General features: G+C 43.4%; 1 protein-coding gene and 1 long non-coding RNA gene across 4 annotated transcripts in view; both read left to right on the top strand.

Moving 5' to 3' along the window:
* The first annotated feature begins 1692 nt into the window (after positions 1-1692).
* PCK1 (phosphoenolpyruvate carboxykinase 1) lies at positions 1693-10588 on the top strand. Of its 3 annotated transcripts, XM_006125340.5 has the most exons (10): positions 1695-1913; positions 2456-2705; positions 3765-3946; positions 4597-4800; positions 5320-5507; positions 6769-6931; positions 7398-7622; positions 7709-7840; positions 8833-8928; positions 9516-10588. In XM_006125340.5, exons 2-10 carry the CDS (start codon positions 2482-2484, stop codon positions 9968-9970), a joined length of 1869 nt encoding a protein of 622 aa, XP_006125402.3. In that variant the 5' UTR covers positions 1695-1913; positions 2456-2481; the 3' UTR covers positions 9971-10588. The 3 variants fall into 3 exon arrangements, with proteins under 3 accessions (XP_089625791.1, XP_006125402.3, XP_006125404.3); XM_089769665.1 differs by lacking the exon at positions 7709-7840 and having other exon boundaries at positions 1693-1913; XM_006125342.4 differs by lacking the exon at positions 1695-1913 and having other exon boundaries at positions 2532-2671.
* A 4237-nt stretch (positions 10589-14825) lies between these two features.
* LOC112546167 (uncharacterized) overlaps positions 14826-22364 on the top strand; it is a 68853-nt gene continuing 61314 nt past the window's right edge. The window contains exons 1-2 of the long non-coding RNA XR_003089799.3: positions 14826-15144; positions 21473-21620. This is a non-coding gene — a long non-coding RNA (uncharacterized LOC112546167). The remainder of the gene's footprint in view (positions 15145-21472; positions 21621-22364) is intronic.

The following is a 22364-nucleotide window of genomic DNA, read 5'->3' as shown; positions in this document are numbered from 1 at the left end:
AACATGGCGGCTTTATTTTGAGACTTTTCTGTGCACAGATTCCCTGAAACACTGCAGTACAGGTTGGACCTCACTGGTCCGGCACCCTCGGGACCTGAGCAGTCCCGGATGAGGGAATTTTCTGGACCAGGGAAGGTCCCCTGCCTCTGGCCCTCTTACCCTACCACCCCTCCCCACTGCTTGCTGCCCCGGCCCTGCTGCCATAGCTGCTGCACCAGCCCCACTGCCAGCACAGCAGCACACAACCCTGGCCCTGCTGCTGCTGCCCCAGTCCTGCTGCCAGCTGGCACATGGCCCCAGTTGGGCTGCTGATCTGCTGTGGCCCTAGACAGGCTTCCCCTGCTGGGCTGCTGCAGCCCAGCCCACTGCCAGGCTAGCATGCAGCCCTCCTTGCGCTGCTGCGGCAAAACCACCATTACCAGGCCAGCACGCATGGGCTGCCCCACTACTACAGCTGGTCTGCTGAGCACCTGGCCCTGCCTTTTGCAGGGTTCTCAGTCGTTGGTCCTCCTGCCAGACCACGGATGTTGCCAGACAAGAAAGTCCTGGTTTAGGGAGGTACAACCTGTAATGGTGCATAACAGAGTGAGAGGAGAGCACATTCATATAAATCTCAAGCTTCTCTTTATGAAAAGTGTTTTCTATACAGTGGACATCTAAAGACCTAAACATAGCAAAATGCATAGGAAGTGATGGGCCAGATATCCCAAGAGTTTAGGCCAGAGAGATGCCCTCAATTGTCTGATTTATGGGCAGGATTGTATCAGTTATACAGACACGGACAGCTGAATGCCTGAACTCTGTAAATCTGGCCTGATCTCTAGGAACAGTGAAGGAATGAAATATTTTCACATTGTTACCATGGGGTCAATCATTTCATATCAATTAACGACAAAACAGCTCCTGTTGCCTTATGTATGGAAAGAAGAATTGTATTTTATTCTTTTATTAACTTTGAAAACTGCAATTACTTGTTCCTTGCTAAACACAAGGAAGTTTTGTGATTTTTTTTTAGAGGTAGCAATTTAAATATAACTTTACATTTCCTATAGTAACTCTATTAAATCAACAATAACAGAAGGTATTCTTGGTTGTTCAGACAGATGCTGATCTGTCACTGCTCACGATGCTGAAGACTATCGATTCTGTACACATGAATAACCCCGGTGTAGAGAGATGGAGCTTTTTGCTTAGCTCTAACACTACAGGAAATTCATCAGCAAGAACTTTGGGCCTCGGTTTTCAGAACTTTATGCACAAACTTAAAACCTCCAGATACATTGCTGTGTGACTACAATGAGAAATGCATTCTTTTATTCCCCTCCTACTTCTGCTTAAAGCTGCCCTTTATCCCCACATCAGGCTGCGTTTCCAAGGTAAGTAAACACACTTTGTATGAGCTTTCCATTCACACATACAGGATGTGCCAGGCTGTCTGTGATGCTTTACTACCCTTGGTGTTCCAATTCCAGCCTCTTGTTGCGCACAACCTCTCTCACATATTGAGGTGTTGCAACACTTTTTACATCAGAGCAGCACTAGCTGAAAGATTGGCCAAACCAACACGTTTCATAATTGCTTCAACAGCAAATCAAAGGGCTGAGAATCTCTGCTTCAAGCATTCATTAATCAAGCCTGTTAAATAATTACCTCTTCAGGGCTTCTTTTCGTCAGTTGGTCATGACGACAACTGTCCAGGGCACTGTTCCAAGGGCTATCCTGTGATGACATATGGGGACAACTAGCCTGCTTCACCTCTGCTGGTGGGAAGGACTCCAGCATGTCAGGAGTATTTAAAAGAGGAGGAATCCTCCTTAGAAATAAACAATCACAAGAACAGTCCAAAGTAGACAAAAATCGGAACAGCGGCTAGAAGCAGCAGCAAAATTCTCTCAGAACTTGTTTACAAGAAAGTAAGTAGAGCTTCTATATATATATGTGTATTCTTCTAGAGCTTTAAATTCCATATCTATGCACAGTGAGGATTTTATGTGGATTTATTACCATAAGCACACAAATCTAATCAATGAGGGACATGTTTTCCTAAAAATACATTGAATTATAGAAAGAATGTGGATTAGATTTGTATCAGAGGAGTAACCTTTAGTGATACTTCACAAAAAACAGTGAGGAGTCCTATGGCACCTTAAAGATTTATTTGGGTATCAACTTTCATGGGCAAAAACCCACATTGTCAGATGCACTGCCTGATGTGAGGATAAAGTTGCATCTGACAAAGTGAGGTTTTACCCATGAAAGCTGATGCCCAAATAAATCTGTTAAGTCTTTAAGGTGCCATACGATTCCTCCCTGTTTTTTGGGTACAGACTAACAGGTCTGATACAAATCTAATCCACATTCTATTATTCAATGTATTTTTAGGAAAACATATTCCTTCCATTAGGAATTGCTGGGTAATGTGTTAACAGGTCAAACATTTGATCTTTGATTGCAGACAATATCCACTGCAGCCTACCAATAATGCCTCCACAGCTGAAGACTCGACTGAACATAACCCCACAGGTTGTCCAAGGAGATTTGAAGAGACTATCTCAAGAAGTGAGATACTTCATTGAAAGCACCGCCAAGCTGTGCCAACCTGCAAGAATTCATGTTTGTGATGGCTCAGAGAAAGAGAACAAAAGCATTCTGGATCTCATGGTAGAACAAGGTATGATCAAGAAGCTGAAGAAGTATGAGAACTGGTAAGTAACATGCAAAAGAATGTCAGGATTAGACTTGAAAGAATTGTGGTAAATGGTTTTCCATGAAAATTTACATTTCAAAGGGCATTTCATTTCAACCATATTCAAAACCCATGCCTTTGACATTTACATTTCACATCAATAGCTGTGAATGGAACACATTCAGCCTGCTTAATTAGCCTCATTAACACAGGTCCTACAATAGATAGGTACTTCTGCTGCTGCTATGTATATATCTTGGTTTCTGTTATTTCCACTCCAATTCATCTGATGAAGTGGGTTTTGTCCACAAAAGCTCATGATTCTGTATATTTTGGTTAGTCTCTAATGTGCCACAAAACTACTTGTTTTTAAAACCGTTGAGTGTTTACTTTTCATGAGCATTTGAGTACTCAGAAAAAGTGTGCTTTATCCTTGAATATTCACACAATGGTAATTTAAATGGTATTATTCCATTTTCTATTAGTTAGTTACATAAATCGTCCAATTCAGGAACAGAAACTATGTCATCTGACTTGTGTAGCCCCATGAGTCTTCAAAATGCTTTTCCAGTGCAAGGGATTACATTCTGGTCTCACTTAGACCCCAATCCTGCAAACACTTACACCTGTATTTAAAAGTTTTATAGGACCTTTGCCTTGCATAGGAGTCACTCTGTTGATTCCTGTGTAAAACTGACAAAACTCCCAATGTATACGGATATAAATAAAGAATAGAGTTAACCCTTAATTCCCTGTGAGTTAACCCCATCTGACAGTTGGTGAAGATGAGGATGAGCGACATTAACATGTAACTGTACTACAGTGAAATTTCTAAAGATGGGACATCTTTTCATTCTGCAATATTCTTAGCTATTTTGAGAGAACACATTTCATTGATCCTTTATCTGAATAAGCTGTGGTTATCTGGAAAGAGATCTGCAGGATATGGACTCTGTCACCCTATCCCCTATAGAGCATTTTAGCTTCTGGTGCCACGTGGACTCTAGTGAAAGATTAAATGTACTCTACTTACCACTTTTTAATGACCAAAGCACGATTTCCTGATGTTTTTTAATAGTTGGTTGGCTCTCACTGATCCAAGGGATGTTGCAAGAATTGAAAGCAAAACAGTCATTATTACTCAGGAGCAGCGAGATACCATTCCAGTCCCCAAAACTGGAGCTAGCCAGCTGGGTCACTGGATGTCAGAAGAAGATTTTGAGAAAGCTTTCAGTGCCAGATTCCCTGGATGCATGAAAGGTAAAAATAAAATTCACATGGCATAATAAAAACTCACACGTAACAATAATAAAAATCAACATCTAAAATGAAAGTCTATTTAGCTAAAATTAACAAACTTCAGCACGTAAAGGTTAGACATTTAATCCATTTTATCAGGAACTTTCAATTTCAGAGCTCTACATACATATACACTCATCAGTGCTGTGAAGTAAAGGAGTCATTTGTAACAAACTTGGGAAGGTTGGGTGACTTTCTGAAATCAACAGCGAGTCAGCAGTAGATTTGAAAGTGAGGAAAGAATCTAGGAGCCCTGACTCCTTGGGTCAAATTCTCTTCAATGGAATTCCACCAGTTTACACAAGTAGAGAATTTGGCCCCTTGCTCCTTCTGAGACCGCATGACGATTTACAGAGCACTGCAACTTTTATCATTTAAAAAACACAGGAAAACTACAGGTAGTTAAAAATAAAACCTTTTCTTACCTAACCCAACAAATAGGAATGTTACAAATCTATAAATATCCTCTGAGACCATCTCCCAAAGGCAAGAGTTTTTAGAGAAGTGCAAAAGTTTAAAGGGACAATGTACTTTTTAATGACTATTCCAACAATACACAGTTTTTCTCCATGGTCACATCTCACTCACGGGCCTCTACTCCTGCTTCACAGGACGTACAATGTATGTCATCCCATTTAGTATGGGGCCCGTTGAGTCTCCTTTATGCAAGATTGGGATTGAGCTGACAGATTCCCCCTATGTGGTGGCCAGCATGAGGATCATGACCCGGATGGGAACAGCTATCTTGGAAGCCCTAGGGAATGGAGAGTTTGTAAAATGTCTTCATTCAGTTGGGTGTCCTCTACCACTAAAAAGTAAGTAATTATCCTATCCATTAACTCTGGCTAATTCTTACACATGTGCTGCACCTATCTTGTTATTGTGGCACACTGAAAACGGACAGTGTAGTCAGCGGGAGGCTTTGGAGTGCAACAGAAGCAGGGTCACATCCCAGGCACGGTTCCCTCTAACTTTTTTCCATCCATGTGCGGAATTAATTTTGTTCTCTGCACTGAGGCATATGTGGATGTGCACCACTGGTAGCTGCTGACTGTTTCTGGCTGTGGGTGCTCTGCTAATCAGCCGGGTGGCATTTGAATCTCTCCTGGGTGGCTGCCCATGTCCTCATCTTAGAGGAAACACTGGCAGGTGAAGGAATGAGGACTTATTTAAGGCTTTCCTAGCGGGCAGATTATTCCACAGCTACCCACCGCAGGGTTTCTGAAGCAGCTGGAACTGGTGAGTGTCAGAGTCAGGATGCTGACTAGATGGATCTTGGGTCTGACCCAATCTGGCAGTTCCTATATTCACTAGTAGCACATTGTGTTTTGCAGAACCACTAGTCAACAATTGGCCGTGCAACCCAGATTTGACTCTGATTGCTCAGATTCCTGATCGCAGAGAGATCGTCTCATTTGGCAGTGGTTATGGAGGAAACTCCTTACTGGGGAAAAAGTGTTTTGCCCTCAGGATTGCGAGCAGAATTGCCAAGGAAGAGGGCTGGCTTGCTGAGCACATGCTGGTAAGAGCTGTTAAAATCATAAGTGCATTTTTTGAAAGCAATTAAATCTCAAAACAGCTCAACATGAATATGACATGAATTGATATTAGTGAAATTACCCTCTGGCATGAAAATTCCTGTGATATGAGATTACATAATGAACAATGAGCTTATTTAGAAATAGGGAACTACTTGTGTTGTTGATAAATAAGCATTTTATAGAAGAAATTAGAAAAATAGGGAGCTAAGGAAGATTTCCATATGTTTGTCTAGGCTAGTGTTTCTCAAACTGTGCTCCGCGGAGCCCCAAGGCTCCACAAGACATCTTCAGGGGCTCCGCGAGGTTGACAAACTGGAAACATCTATAGGTACAACACATACAATCAGTGGACCGCTGGGGCTCCACATAAATTTTTACACATGTAAAGGGCTCCGGAGCCCAAAAAGTTTGAGAACTGCTGGTCTAGGCTCTTGATCCTGAAATATTTTCTATGCAGTCAGACCTCAGTACCTGTGCAGACCCTATTTACTTTAATAAGGATGTACATGGGAATAAGGGCCTTCTACATGCAAGCAACAGCTTGCAGGATAGGGTCCAGCATTTGTAAATTTGTCTTTAATATAAAAACCTCGCATGAAAAAAAAAAATCTTGCAAATATTCATTTGCTTTTTAAAAATTAATTGTGTTTGGCTCTGTTCATGCCCTTCCCGTATTCACGTTCCACTTTCACTTGAGCAATCAATTTCCCTGTTACAAAATGGTCTTGGAAAGTGAATTTCCTACTCATGCACATGAGTATTCATGACAAAGACATCTGTGAAAATATTTGTGCCATGCTGAGCCACTCAGGGTACTAAAAAAATACCATGTGGCTTTCCTGATTATTTATCACAGCTCAGCAACATACAAATATTCAAAGTTTAAAGATTTTTAATCTCTACATTAAAAAAAAATTGATCTTCCTCAATCTCCCTTTTCCCTTCCTTCTCTGAGCTCCTTGAGTGCACTTTGGAACACATAATAAAGTTTGAATAAACATGTGAATAAATTTGAAAAATCTATGATCTGTTCTCATGTATTCCGCGTGGGGACATTTTGTCAAATAAAATATTATTTTGCAAATTATTTGCTCAAATCTAATATTAAGACCATTTTCTTAAAAAATCTTCATATAATTTAATGCAAATCCTACATATCTTATTATTACTATTTTATTTCCTGGAAATAATACAAGTGTAGGAAAAAATAAGCATATTAAACAGGGATGTTTTTTTCAATAGATCCTGGGTATCACAAATCCAGAGGGTGAGAAGAAATACTTTACCGCAGCATTCCCCAGTGCATGTGGAAAAACTAACTTGGCTATGATGAACCCAACTCTGCCAGGATGGAAAATTGAGTGTGTTGGGGATGATATTGCCTGGATGAAATTCGATGAGCAAGGTAACTTGTCTTGTTTTAAGGCTGAATTACTCTAGGGATCAGTCTCTCATTTCAGTCTGTGACCATGTTTCTCTGAAGCTGATGGCAGCAGGATCTGGATGGGCAATAACACAGTGGCGGTTCACCAGGGTTAGGCCACAGGTACTGGTGAACACCGCCAACAGGATCTGTGAATCACCATTTCTGGCCAATGGGAACAGTTGGAAGTCGCGTGGACCTGGACACCACTTTCTGCAGTGCCCATTGGTTGGGAACGGTAATCCGTGGTCAATAAGAGCTGTGATCTCTGGTACCTGCGGTTGTGCAGGTAAATATTGCAGTCGGGGTCTGCCAGGAGCTAACCCTGGCAGAATGAATCTGGCCCACAGGTCAGTATTTTCTCACCCTTGATCTGGATCCTAGTCTGCTGAGATTTCAAATGATGAGTTAAGTGATGCCAAACAATGATACAAAACCTACCTTCCAGGTAATTTAAGAGCAATCAATCCCGAAAATGGATTTTTTGGAGTTGCTCCTGGGACATCAGTAAAGACAAACCCCAATGCCATGAAGACCATACACAAGAATACCATCTTCACCAATGTGGCAGAAACCAGTGATGGAGGTGTCTACTGGGACGGCATTGATGAACCGCTTGCACCAGGAGTGACACTGACTTCATGGAAGAATAAGAAGTGGAGCCCGGAGAATGGTAACTCTGCATGTTTGGCAGACTTTTGAAATTCCGTGTATATTTCAAGTTAACGCTGCCATCATGAAATATTTTGGTCTGTACAGGAGAGACTTGTGCCCATCCCAATTCTCGATTCTGCTCCCCTGCCAGCCAGTGCCCAATTATTGACCCTGCATGGGAATCTCCAGAAGGAGTGCCGATTGAGGGTATAATATTTGGAGGTCGTAGACCTGCTGGTAAGAGCTGCAATAATGTGTATCAAGACCAACGCGCTAGCCACTGCATACTTGAAATTGCTGGCAATAGTTAGGTTTAAACATGATTTTGCTATTGAGAGGGTTCCTGAGAAATTAGAGAAGCAAAATCACTAGATTAGTAAACCACATTTTAAATAAGTGGCCACTGGTTTTTGGGTGTCCCACACTTTATAATTATCTGTATTAACACTCACAGGCACCAGTCAAGATCAGGACCTCATTGTGATAGATATAGGACAGATACATAATAAGAGGCAGTCCATGCTTTAAAGGGACTTATAATTTAGATAGCCCTGAATGAGAGAGTGGGAGAAATGAAGTATTATCCTCATTTTAAAGATGGGGAACTGAGGCTGCCTACTGGACCAAGTTCCATTCAAAAATCAAGTTGCAAGGGATGCCCACCTTATGACTTTTAGCCCTGTGGTTAGAGCACTTCCCTAGGATGTAGGACACTCAGTCAGGCTTGATTCTCTCCTCTGCTTTATTGGGAGAAAGGATTTGTGCTGAAGTCTCTGCGCTGAGGTCTCTTATCTCTGAAGGGAGCACTAAACTATGGGATATTCTAATATGAAGCTTCCTCAGTTTCTCCTATTTCAGTTGTCCCATTTGGCTAATTAAAAAAAGAGTAGAGTAGATCTCCCATCTCTAGGGAATGGGTGCCATAATCACCAGACTACACAGTCCATCTGTCTTTCTCTCGTTCTTGCCCACAGACTCAAAGCATTTATACACAGTGGAACAGCTTCAAATACTTAAAGATTCCTTGGGCCAGAAAGGAAACAGAGAGAACTTTGGCCTAAATTAATTTTCTAATAAGAGAGGGCAGGGGAAAATGAACTGAATTATGTAACAGGAAAAAGAGGGACTGAATTATTTGGTATCATGCATACTGCAGTACCTCAGGTAGCTAACGCTCTTATAGTAAAGACTTTTGGACATTTAATTAGTGTAGTTTTTGTTCTCTACAGGTGTGCCTCTAGTATATGAAGCTCTTAACTGGCAGCATGGAGTATTTATAGGAGCAGCTATGCGGTCTGAAGCAACAGCAGCTGCTGAGCACAAAGGTAAATAAAAATCTAATTTGCCTTTCCATTTTAAAAGTTGCGCTTCTGGATACCCAACTGGGATATACACTAAAGTCTGTTTCATGGGAGTTAATTTTGTGAATTGTGCAGTTTTCAAAATACAAAAATATTCTTGGAGCTAAGAAAATGCTAACTTAAAATTCAGTCATGAGTACAAAACAATTCAGTATGAGTAATATCAAGCGGGGACACAGGATGTGGCAGTCTGAGTTGAAAGATCTGATACTGAGCCATTGTGTGTTCTTACACAAGTCACCAAAGTTTTCTGTTGTACTACCGAGCACATATGGAATGGGCAGTGCAAGCTGGTTTTGAAAAGCCCAACTTGAGACATGTAAGGCTGAATTTTCAGAGTGCTGACCACCTATACTATTCATTTATTTAACCGGGAGTTGACCTTGCTTAGCACCTCTGAAATTCAGGCTCTTAATCAGTTTTTGCCTCGGTTTCTCCATTTGTAGATTGGGGATTATGCTCAGATTCCTGAACCTCTTTTTGCTGACAAATTAAAATGTTGAATGAAAGCAATGTATTTTCTAACTTTCTATTGTACATTCTTTCAACAGGAAAAATCATTATGCATGACCCCTTTGCCATGAGGCCTTTCTTTGGATACAACTTTGGCAAATACCTTGCCCACTGGCTTAGCATGGCACATCGCCCCTCTGCAAAACTGCCCAAGATCTTCCACGTGAACTGGTTCCGAAAAGACAAGCAAGGAAAATTCCTGTGGCCTGGTTATGGGGAAAACTCCCGTGTGCTGGAATGGATGTTCAACAGAATCCGTGGAGAGGCCAGTGCCAAGCTAACTGCTATAGGCTACATCCCTGCGGACACAGCCTTGAACTTGAAGGGCCTGGAAGGCATTGACATGACGGAACTGTTTGATATATCCAAAGAGTTCTGGGAAAAAGAGGTGAAAGAAATCAAGAAATATTTTGAAGAGCAAGTTAATGCCGACCTCCCATATGAAATAGAAAGAGAAGTTCTTGCATTGGAGAAGAGGATAAAACAGCTGTAATCAAAACATTTCTGAATCCACACATAATGAAGATGACAAGCACACTTTACTGGGAGCTCAACAATGCACTGATAGGCAGGGGGCTATGCTGAAAAAATATAACAATTTTCCTTCTGAAAAGGAAAATCAAGGTTGTTAGCCAGCTGAAACTCCTGAACATTTCTGAGGTAGCTCCAGGCTCATGGGTTTAGAATTACATGTGCAAATGACTGAGACACCCAAACAATCATTTGCTTGCACAATTATTAATTCTCACACAGTTACATGCGCAGATTACTTGGATATGTTTTTGCCTGTGCAATTCTAAAAACAGATTCCAATGTTTTAGAGAATGTCTGTGTTGTTTTCTTTTGTACTGATTATTAAAGATCCAAATGAATTTGTTTTTACATCTTAATGGTGTTGGTTCAAAAAAAATTAAGATGTATATATGTAGTATCTAACTATATGTTCTATCTTTCAAATATTTGGAAAGATTACTTACCAGAGCAAAAGATTGTTTTGTATTACAAACACTTATTTAAAATATTTTTATTTTAGGTCTCATATTCTTGTGATTTCCAAATGTTTTACACAGCCTGTTCTTTAAATCAGTGAAATAAACTTTTTTACAGAATATTCTCTCATTCCCTGTATTCTTACTGTCCAGAAAACAGCATGCAAATGACCTGGGCCTCCAATCATTCCTGCTGTAGGGTACATGAGGAAAAAAACTAGTCCCCAGCTAAGTCAGTTTCCTACCCATGATTGAAATATACTTGAAGTCAAAGACATTCCAAACAATAAGTGGCTTCTGGGACAGTGTTTTTGTAATCACCATCAGTTAGAGGTTGGCTCACATGCTGAAGTATGAGGGTGCATGTCTATCCCCCCCTCTAGGGGAGAGAGGAAGTAGGGCGATGGTGTGGATTTCTGGTGCTTTGTGAAGAATGTTCCGGATCATTGAGATTATAGGGTTTCAGGAATGGGGAACAAGGGTGCTTTACCCAACTACTGAACCCCTGACGTCCTCCCCACCAAAATTCTTCCCCTCATGCCTTCCAGACCACATGAATGGCAAGCTGCCTGTTTTTCCTCCCCTTTGAACGCTTGCTCACCCAGAATAGGTTGCAAATATTTGTTTAGTAAAAAAGAAAACCGCTTCTGTGGTGTAATTAAACTCTTTATAGACTCAGCTTCCTTGCAAAACAAATAGAGGCTAGGGCTGATCAACAGATGGCCTTCAGAGCTTACTAGGTGAGGTCACACCACCGGGAAAAGCTTTAACCATCTCGTAGGGGTGTGTTTAGGAATGACCTGAAGCAGGCCACCCCATTACAGGGAATCATGCTAGAGCAAGTACATCAGGTTTGGGTCCATTGCTATGGGATGCAGCACTAGGAATTTGCCTCCCTTGTTCTTCTATGCCCACCCCTTGATTCTCCAGGGAATACATTCCAGATGACAGTACAATAACATGCACTGAAAGAATAACATTCCAATCAATTGTAACAATGATATTTTAATTACTTGTGCTTCTCCCTCTCTGCACCCTGCTCAATTCCCCCCCCCCCCATTTTTAAGAACATTGCTATTAAATGCACAGGTATGTAAACTATTTAACATTAAAGCAATTACAGAAGATGGGGAAAAAAATGTCATAGAAGGTATGAACCAGACAATAATGTTGGATATGAATCAGTCAACACCTGATTCGTATTTGTTTACACCCAAACCCATCAGTATCTTTAGGCAATGCAATTTACATTCTGAATGATCAAAATGTTTAGTATCAGCAGATGAAAATGTTTTTTTTAAAATGGTGGTTTGAAATTTAGTCAACCATGCTGGATTATGGTTTCAACTTCTCTAAACCAAATACATACCATGCTTCGTAAATGTAAAATGGATTTGAACAAAATATTTTCAAATTGAAATCTGGAAGCCTCTTCCATTTTAAAAATAGACAGTGATTCTAGACAAACTAGCTGTTAAGTATACAATCTGGCCTATTAAAAGGACTTCAGTGTAGTGAAGCATTGTAGAGACTAGTGCATAAAACATTTAGAACCATAAAGTTTGTATCAGTTTATACTATGTAATGAACTTTGTGTTCTAGAGGCTTAGAACATGTCATTTTGTTAAGCTCTCAGGGATAGAGCAGTGACTATCATGGGGAAAGAGGAGAAATGTGGGGCCAACTTTTAAGTGTAGCTCCTTCCAGATCAGCAGAATTACATTAATGTATACAGCTGGCCTATGATCTCTTGTTAGGTGCCTGGTAACCGGAATCACAACTCTGCCACGTACTAAAGTGTGACTGTGGGCATGTCACTTAACCTCTTTGGACCCCAGTTAATCCATCTACAACTGTCATGCAAAATAATCACTCTTTTTGAGCAAGGATGGTATTTCATTGAAATCAACCAAACAATGTGCACTTGAGCATGTTTTTACATAAAAGGATTCTTTTAAATGTATCTTTGGCAAAAGAAAAAGCAGAGTGTAGTGGGGTTGGGATGGCAGCAAGGATTAATGGCAGGGGTTCAAACAGGAATTATTTTGGAGGATGTCTGTGAGCTGTGTAATGCAAGAGGGCAGATTAGATAAGCATAAAGATCTAAGCTGGCTTTGAAATTTATGAGTCTATGAACAAGAATCAAAAGCATGGTGCAGTGTTTGTAAACTACTTTTGAGGATATGTCTACATTGCAAGTAAAGAGGGGAATGTTGCATGGTGAGGTGTATCTTTGCTGCCATTAATTCAGCTAGTATAGGAAACATTAGTAGTGTAGATGTAAGCACAGGAGAACAACCAGACTATACAGGTAGGATTCCCAGAAGTAGAGCCCTGCAATTCAATTTATATCCATGGGTATCTGCATCTGCAGAAATCCACTACTCATTTTGGCAGATGCAGATACCCATTTTGTATCCTTGGAGGCTCTACCCAGAAGGCTTGTACTCTGGTTGCTAGCCTTGCTGAAGCTTACATTACTAGTGTTATTTATGCTAGCGAGATTGAAGACAGCAGGAGTACATTTACCCATGCTACTACAATCCTTCACTTGCAGTATAAATATATCTAGAGACACTTGGACAAAAGGTGCTTCCTTAAAGGAATCACAGTATGAGCAGATATGGGTCTCAGCTAAAGGTCATATCCAGATTTTGGTCTCATTTTCCTTAAAGTTTGGGGCCTCTGAGTCTGGCATTTTGTTTGAGACCCATTTCTAGGTCAAATTCTTCAATCCTGACCCTGTAAATCTTTTATCCAGCAACAATCCCATCATTAACTTGAATGCACACATCTGACTTCAAAGGGACTCATGAGTAAGCACTTCTTCAATGAACAAGGGTAAAGGGAATCAAGCAAAACTTGCACTCCGCTTTGCAAAACTCTCATTCTTTTTCGTTACCTCCAGGAAGGAACAAAAATCCAGCTTCAAACCTCTCATCTCTCTCACAAAAGGCCCAATTTCTGAGGAAGAAAGAAAATTCAGGGAAATGAGACATCTTGCATTCTAAGCCTTTGGCTACCATAGGAACATTATTTATTCCATACGCTGCAGCAGAGTCAATTAGCTTCCCAATTGAAAGATAATTACCATAACTGGAGACATACCTGGCTGGGAAACGGCTGCAAAACTGCTTAGAAAAGACAAACTGGAATTCCAAATTAGTAATCATCAGTGAACTACTTTCCTGCCAGTGAATTAAGCCCTAAAAACACAAAGGGCACATTTTCCAATGCAGTGTTGACAAACTTTCATCAACAATGTTTCAAATACATCCAGACGCCTCTGACAGCTAGAATGCAAAACATTTCTGCACGGAACAGTGCTACAGTATTATTTACACAGGATTCTTCAGTCATTATAGACTTAATATTCAGCCATGCAACTTGGAAGGAACATTATTGCAATAGAGTCACTATTAATACTATTTAATTAAAGAAATACACATGTATTAGCATGCAAAATTCAGACCCTCTTTGAGCATCCCATGATATTTGCTTTCCTAAACATGACTGATATGTTTTTTATAGTAAAAAAATCCCTGTAAGATCTCTGGCTTTTTCCCCCATGCAGCTGTAAGAAACAGCAAATTCTATTCTATTCTATCTTGGTTCTTTTACTGCCTTCATCATGCCAGTAGCGGAGCACTTTCTGGGAATGCATTAAGTGATGTGACTAATATCTGTCACATATCTGTCTTCTTTTTGCTGTGGATCCAGAGTGACTCCACTGACGCCAATAGAGGTACTCCTGATCTACACCACATAATTGAGACCAGATTCAAGTTCCAAGATCCTTTCTGCTTTGCATGGCCTTTTGTCAAAAGGGTCCTCTCTGCTTCTGTACCAACTCTCCTTCTGTCATGCTCATTCTGCACCTTTGAGTGTGGCCCCTTCTCCTGACGTGGGCCCTCCGGTCCCGTCATGTGTAGTCCTCCCCCTTTCAGGGTAAAGACACTATAAACCAAACTCAAACAGACATGGCTCTAATCCCCCACCTACATTGACTTCACAGCAGACTCATTCCCCCAGCCCTGGCTGTGCAGGGTTGTCTGCCTGTTCCTGTGGGAGTGATACCTCCCACAGCTTTTCCCTACTTGTGTCAGGGTGTTTTCATGACATCTTTTCCAGAAGCCAGCAGTGGAACCTAGTTCCTCCTCCTCCTCCTCTGGATTTTAGTTTAGGGACCTGTGATGGGGCGGTGGGGATCGCGAGCCCCAACCCCGCGCCCCGCACTGGGGCGCCGCGGGGGACAGGCGCCGAAACACCTGAGCGGCTTTGCCGCGCTTGTTCGGCGGCGGCCGCCGATGTAGGCGGGGGCAGGGCGGCGGGGATCGCAAGCCCCAACCCTACGCTCCACGCCAGGGGCACCACGGGAAATGGCCGCTGGGACATCCGAGTAGCTCTAATGTGCCGGCCCAGGGCTGGCGGCTGGTGCAGGCGCAGGGGCCTCCGCCCGGAGGGGCCACCCATACACTGGCCCAGCTCCTCCCGCAGGGGGCATGCGCTGGCGTCCCTGAGCAGGAGCACCGGGTTTAAAAGCCGGACGGCCGGGGCGCAGAAGGGGGAAGGGAGCTCCGGTGAGACGGGGCAAGGACGATCGTTCCGGACAGCGGCGGGGCGGAAGGACCGACGGCGGACCCAGGACGGGCAACCGACTGCTCCGTGATCGGAGTGGGTGAGTCAACCCCGAAACCCTGCTGGACCAGACTGAGACATACAGACCCGAAAGGGTCAGAGGAAGCAGCCCAGGACGGGGTCGGAAACCCCGGGGACCGGTGCGTTGCGGCCGTAGCCCCCCCGGTCAGGACCCCCCCTTAGGGTCCTGGGCTGGGACCTGGAGAGGGGGCAGGCCCAGGTCCCCCTCCGCCCCGGTCGGATACCGGGGAGCCATCCAAGAGACAAATCCGCAAAAGATAACGACCCCCCTTCCCGAGGTAGGGGCCGAGACTGTTACAGGACCCTGTGGTACACGGGGTCTGCTGATTCTTCACTGCCTCCCTGGCCTTCCTCTCATTTATTGGACATCCGAGTCTCTAAGGCGAGGTCTATACTAGACCCAGAAGTTCGGTGTAAAGTACATAACTCCAGCTAAGTTAATAAAAAAAACCAAGAGCTCACCTAAGTATCCCTGTTGGAGAGAGAGGGCACAAGGTTTGAAAACACAGGAAACAAGAGATCTCTGTGCAGGATAATCATCCTGTCCTGTGACCCTTTCCAGCATGTTACAACAAAACCAAAGGCTGGAAAGTCTTATCTGTTTTCATTCTCCCTAGAGAACTTATCAAAGTTCCGGGGTTGTTTTGATTCCACCCTGCTGGCTTTTCACCCAGTGAAGCAAACCTTGCGTAAAGCTGCTGTTTTTCTACTGAGCTGTTTTGCTCATTTTGTAGTAAGTGTTTTTGTCTTTGAAAGCATCACAACAGCACTTTGCAGACTGAGAGACTGAAAGAGAGACATGAGGAGGGGCCCCACTGCTCTTTCCCAGGTAATACCTGAAACCAGCTGTTTCCAAGCAAACCAGGCTCCATTTCTATGGAGAATCAGTTTCTAGGCCCACACCAAAAAGAGATCTTACTCTTGCTTTAATTACACAGCATTTGAAAAGGGCTTTAAAACTAGTTAGAGTAACAGCCTGAGCCCCCTCCTTACTCCAATCTCAGTAAAACCGTAAGTAGCTTTTGTAATCATGATATAGGCGGGCTCAGACACAGCACATGGTCATCAAGCCTATGTAAATGCAGAAGGACTGTAAAGGCAGAGAGCACAACAAACCCCATTTTTATCCACAGGAAGCCAACAACGTATTGCACCACGTATTCCTGAACAGCTGAGACCTTTCCCACTGTGATCTATATCTTTCAGATTCCTGGGGATAGATCTGAGCAGCTGTAAAATCCCAATAGTATTTAAACAAGCCCAGAGAGGAAGCTCATCTTACGTAAGACAAGAAGGTGCCGGTCCAGTAGGTCTAGAAGTCCATATCACCACCTTCTGGCAAGTGTTGAGAAACTCTGAGCCAAAGTCTAGCCAGTCATGGGAAACAGAACCAGCATGGGTGCCCATGGGTGCTGTGAAATTGTGTTAGTCTGCAGATGTATTCTCCAAACCATGAAACACAGTCCCGCCCTCAAGCAAATGATTCTCGGCTAAAATAGGAACAAAGTGTATGTATTCTCATGCATAAGCTGGTGGGCTAGGTGTGAAAGAATACATGCCAAACCTTCTTTCCAGTCCATATTCCCTGGGAGTTATGTACTTTCTGGTCAACATCTCTGTGCAGAACCCCACTACAATGTGACACCATCCATGGACCCAGAAAAAACCTAAGACTCTAATCCATTTGAGCAACGTTTCCCAATTTTATTTGGCCACCGAACCCTTTTAAACTTAAAAGAATTTTGCGGAACCCTTAATAACAGTCTCATATAGGGAGCTGAAAAAGTAGACCACAAATAAGTAAGGATAATAATAAACAAATGCTAAACAAGGTCATGAGATCAACATTTAGTTTAATTGCACGTATTTTAAAAAAATCACATTTAATGTGTACAAAAAATAAAGCTAAAAAACTAATATGCATTAATATTAATCATTATTTTTGTAAATAATAAAATGTTATTGTAATGGAATTTTCTCGCAGAACTCTTATTTTCACTTCATGGAACCCCAGGGTTCCACGGAACATCATTTGGGAAACACTGCATTTAAGTAACTCTGCTACCATAAACATTCGAGCAATTTAAAAAAACCCGCAGGAGATGCCAAAGGATGTTTTGACTCTGGAATGATTTTTTTGGGATTTAGAGCATATTACACTGTGACTTCTCCTTCAGCTCTGAATTTTAATCCTACTTTGACTTGTGTTCCAGCAAAAGTTAATGGTAAATGGTCGGAAAAACACTTTCCCTCCAGGTCCCTCCAGGTCCTCCAGGTCTGTTACATTGAGCTAGATGTGACTTGCTTTCCAGTTTAAATAGCTGGGAGAAAAAAATCAAGACTACACTGCAAGTTCATTAAGGGTCAAAGGATGACCACGTAGATGTTAAAGGCACAACTCCCACGGAAATCAATGGGATCAAGATTTGGGCATGAGAGAGAAGAAACTACAGGTTCTGTGATGAGGTTTGCTTGGGGAATTTTTGTATGTTCAGTCTCAAGTTTCTGGCTTTTAATTTGGAAATCTACCAACATTTCCCTCTGCCTTCATAGGCAGCCAGTGGAAACAAGAGGATATAGATTAAACTAGAGCATCAGCTGAAACACACACATGAACATTTAGGAAATGGTTGGGTGATTCAAAAAGGGAACGCAGTAGCCTCTTGTTGCTGGAGGATGGAATCAGAAAACAAATTTAATGGTCTCACCTTGATCCCTAAAAATCTCTACAAAGTCTAGCCCAGCGGGCCCGGCAGTCACCGAGGGTTCCACGGCAAAGTGTGGTGCAAGGGGGCTGACTCTGTGCCTCCAGAAGGGGGCGAGGCTGAGTTAGGGTTGCCAGGTGTCCGGTTTTGAACCAGACAGTCTGGTAGTTGAGCTTTCTGTCCAGGAAACAAATTGAGAAAATACTGGACATATAAATGTCCAGTATTTTCTCATTAAGTAAGTTTTATTATTATCATGAGTATCCGTACTTAATTGCATATTGCCTGGCCCGCTGCATGAGCATGTCTATCAATCAGCCAGAAAATATGCAACTATGCAGTAGAAGGGGGCGGGATGGAATCCCTGGGGCCAGACTCGCCCGTGCGCCCCGCTGGGACTGTGTGCGAGACAGGCAGCACCCTGGGATCTGCGTGTGCCCGGGTCAGCCCAGCTCCCCACCAGCCGGTTCTCCCCCCCCCCCCCCCGGTTTTCTCCCCTTGGCCAGCCCCACTCCCCACTACCAGCCCCGTTCCCCACCAGCCGGTTCCCTCCCGACCAGTCCCGCTCTCCCCAACCCCCTCCTGGCCAACCCTGCTTCCCTCCGGCCGGTTTCTCCCATCCCAAATCTCCCCCAGCCAGCCCTGCTCCCCCCAACCTCCTCCTAGCCAGCCCCACTCCTCTCCCAGCCAGTCCCCGCCCCCATCCCATTCTGAGATCACGTGTATCAGGTATTTTTTTGAAACCCGTCTGGTAACCCTAGGCTGAGGGCAGAAGGGGTGGGGCCCTTAGCGCTTCCCAGACCACGATGCAGGCCCCCCCTCCCAGCCCTGAGAGCTGTGTGGAGCAGTGCTTCTGCAGCAATTCAAAGGGACCCAGGGCTCCAGCTACTGCCACTGTAGCAGCCAGGAGCTCCAGGGGCTTTCAAAGCTCTGGGCTCCAGGATAACTGTCCGCTTTGTGCCTGCCCCCATCAGTGAGCCTGGTATGGCCCAGTTCACTCCATGATTGACCATTGAGCTCGGGAAAGTCCCATACTGTCACTAGCAGTGGCACTGCTGGTTTAAGGGCTAGCTGCATGGAGAGAGCTAGACAGGGAAGAGAAAAACAACTGCAGGCACCTTTGCCTCATTCCAAAAGTTCTGCCACCCGTTTTCATAAGCACCCTCATTGATTTTTTTTTAAAAGAGTCTTCTCATCCCCATTCAGCTAATTGCAGAGGAGGTTCAAGGAAGAGGTCTGCAGAAAAAAATATATTCCTGGCAAAATAACGATTGCTGTCAGGAAAAAGCCACCATACAAATCTTATTAGGGACTTCAGGCAGGGACTTGAAAAATATGCACAGCAGAGATAAGCTAAAAAAGCAACACTACCCAGGCAGGAAGGAAGCCTATCCAGCTGGCTGCGGCTCTAATTCCAATCCATGACTGACCCGTGGGGCAGCTCCAAAGCCACTTAGCATAACCGTGGAGCTCAGCCAGAAGGCAGCTGCTGGCATTCAGAGAATGTGTCTGGCCATTCCAGATCTGAATTCTGTAATGTACTGGAGAAACAGACTTGACTATAAATGTGACTTGCTGGAACTTGTGGGCGCTAGCAGACTGGCCCAGGACTGCATGCGCCCTGCTCTGTGATGCTTGCAGAAAAGGACACCTTTGGGAGCTAATGTGACCCCATGATACTGCAATACTATTCCTTGAGCGACCTATGTGAGTGGGGAAGAGAATGTGTGTATATGGAAGAGGAGGCAGGGGAATAGCAGTACTCCTGTAAAAGACATTGGTGCCATTGCCAGCAAGCAGCTTAGCAAGGGTGCCTGTACCAAATGCCTCTGCTTAGTCCAGGCTTCAATGGACCCATATTTCAGAGATTTCTGGCCTGAAAGTCAGCTCTGTGCAGAGCGCCAGCACAAGGCCCATGTGCCAGATGGGTCCCAATTCAGATGCAGAGTTATGGCCGAAGTCATCTTGTTTCTTTTGCAGAAGGGTGAGTGTCCCACAGTTGTTCGTAAGGTGCAGGCCCAGCAGGAGAGGTTAAAGTTGCCCCCCTGCACCTGTCAGATTGCCTTAACGTTATTTGATAAAAAGGAGCTGTTTGAAAGAACAGGCAGAATGGGAATAAAAAGTAACAGCAAGATATACAACATGCTGGCAGGGCAGGGCCTGAAAGTCTCTTAGACACAGACCACCCAATGCAAGATGTAGAAAGTGAGCTTTTATGAGCAGGTAGGTGGATCTATTCTAAGGCCATAAGCAACCATGATGATCATATAGTTTGAATGACACAGGTAGCATCTCCTGGAATTCATTTCTGTTTAAATTAGAGTGTAACTTTTAGAAAAATCTCCATTCCATTGATCATCCTCTTGAGAAACTGATCACCCCTGAGGAAATCATAAAGAATGTGTTGTAGTGCCATAGCGCCTCTTGCCAGAGGTCCTTGAGGTGGTTTGCAAACAATGGGGCTAATCCAAAACCTATGGAAATCAGTTGGAGGCTTTCCACTGACTTCAGTGTGTTTTGGGTCAGGCCCATGAAGCCTCACACGAGTGCTGTGATGTAGGTATATATTTGGAGCCACAGACAGCTGAATAAATGCATCCAAGTGACCCAGCAAGAAAGCAGGGAAGAAAACTCTGAAATCCTGACTCTCTGCCCTCTGCTTGCCCCCGGAGCTGGGAGAAGAGGGAGCCTATGAGTAGTAAGCATGGCGGATAACACCAACGAGGAGGAAAATCCAAGTTATTCATATGTATGTTACTGTAGAACTCAGAGGTTCCTCATCAGGATCAATAAATGAATGTTATTGTACTATCCATATTACCGTCTTAGTCACTGTACAAATGCATATGACAATGCAGTCCCTGGTGTGTGGTGTTTGTAGCCTATGACATGGAAGTTAGAAGATCATTCTTTGAGTGCAAGATCACCCATTACCGAGGACAGCTTCTAATCCCTCCCCTCCCAATTCAAGTGAAATGTGTCTGACAAGCACTGTCCAGGCTGATGGAGCCAGCAGGAAGGTCAGAGAAGCGTCTGTCCTAAGAGATGGGGATGATGGCATGTGTTTTGATCTACAAATTATTGAATGAAAAGTAACCTATGTGCAAAGATTAATGACCAGCAGAAAAGTACCTGCGGGCTATTCATATAACTACCTGCTGAAAGTAATCACTTACAATCAGATGAGGATTATTTCTTTGAAGAAATACTACAGCTGAAACTTTACGGCAGTAAAGCAATTAATGAATGCATTGTAACCGACCCAAATGCAATCAGTGCTGTCTCAGGGCTGCTGGGACCTTCTCCGATTTCTCTTCTCTCCCCCTCATCCTCCTTATTGTTTGCTTTATTTTTAATCTTACCTCATTTGAAAATGGGAAATTGATTTCTTATGTACCTTTACAAAACCAAATCATTTCTTTATTACAAGAAAGCTTGTATTTCATAAGCACGTCATGGAAAATTAAAGCCATTCCCGTTGCTTTGATGAAATAATGGAAAGAGGCGTGGCTGCCGTCGGCCTTCATGTCCTCTGCGTTGCAAGTTAACTCTTTGCGTGCGTGTAAGATTCAGCACAGCTGGCTGACTGGCTGTTCAGTTTGCAAGTGCTTTCATCCCCTTTTCAATCCTTTCCTTCTCCAGGCTGGCCCCAGAGAGAAGACGGTGAGTGGCCGCTGGGCTAGTCCCGGGGAGAAGACAGAGGACACCTCCTCCCTGCCTGGGCTGGCTCAGGGAGAAACTGGTGGAAGGCCTGTGTGGTCCCTGCTGCATCAGACCCAGGCAATGCCAGGTAAATCTTCTAGTTAAGTATATAACTTGCAGGCACATACAGAGACCTCAGCCAGAACTGTGGGCCCATTGTGCAAGGTATGATATAAACACAAAGGCTATGTCTAGACTACATCCCTCTTTCGAAAGAGGGATGTAAATTAAACGATCGAAATTGCAAATGAAGCTGGGATTTGAATTTCCCGCACTTCATTTGCATAATGGCAGCCAGCGTGTTCTTTCTAAAAAGGGCTTTTTGAAAGTGAAACCGCCATCTAGACACAGTTCTTTCGAGAAAAAAACGTTTTTGAAAGAACCGTAATGCCTGAAAAAATGAGGTTTACAGGTTATTTTGAAAAAGGTTTTTTTTTTCCAACACAACTGCATCTGGACGGCGGTTTTACTTTCCAAAATCGCCTTTTTGAAAGCACGCGCAGCCGCCATTATGAAAATAAAGTGCGGGAAATTCAAATCCCGGCTTCATTTGCAATTTCAATCTGTCTAATTTACATCCCTCTTTCAAAAGAGGGATGTAGTCTAGACATGCCTTAAGATATAACTCCTACCATTCACCATACAATTTAATAGAAGTCTTAAAACTAAATGGCACAGTGATTGCCCTTAAAAGAACAAGTGTTTCCTGTACCCCAGTGTTAGTGACACATCATGGGTTGTGTGAATTCTAGGGTTAGGGAATGCTGTGGTGTAATCAATACTGCAGTATGGTCAAGGTTTATTTTTAAGGGGGAACCACTCTCTCTGTGCT

The sequence above is a fragment of the Pelodiscus sinensis genome, chromosome 17, assembly GCF_052426305.1.
Source record: "Pelodiscus sinensis isolate ZL-2025 chromosome 17, ASM5242630v1, whole genome shotgun sequence".
Lineage (NCBI taxonomy): Eukaryota > Metazoa > Chordata > Testudines > Trionychidae > Pelodiscus > Pelodiscus sinensis.
The sequence above is the reverse complement of the archived record's forward strand: the minus strand, read 5'-3'. Positions and strand labels throughout refer to the sequence as shown.

Excerpts from the sequence above, each read along its gene's own strand:
- PCK1 (XM_006125340.5), top strand. The coding sequence starts at position 2,482 with ATGCCTCCACAGCTGAAGACTCGACTGAACATAACCCCACAGGTTGTC. Across the intron at positions 2,706-3,764 it reads CTGAAGAAGTATGAGAACTG|TTGGTTGGCTCTCACTGATC; the intron begins GTAAGTAACATG and ends GTTTTTTAATAG. Across the intron at positions 5,508-6,768 it reads GGCTTGCTGAGCACATGCTG|ATCCTGGGTATCACAAATCC; the intron begins GTAAGAGCTGTT and ends TTTTTTCAATAG.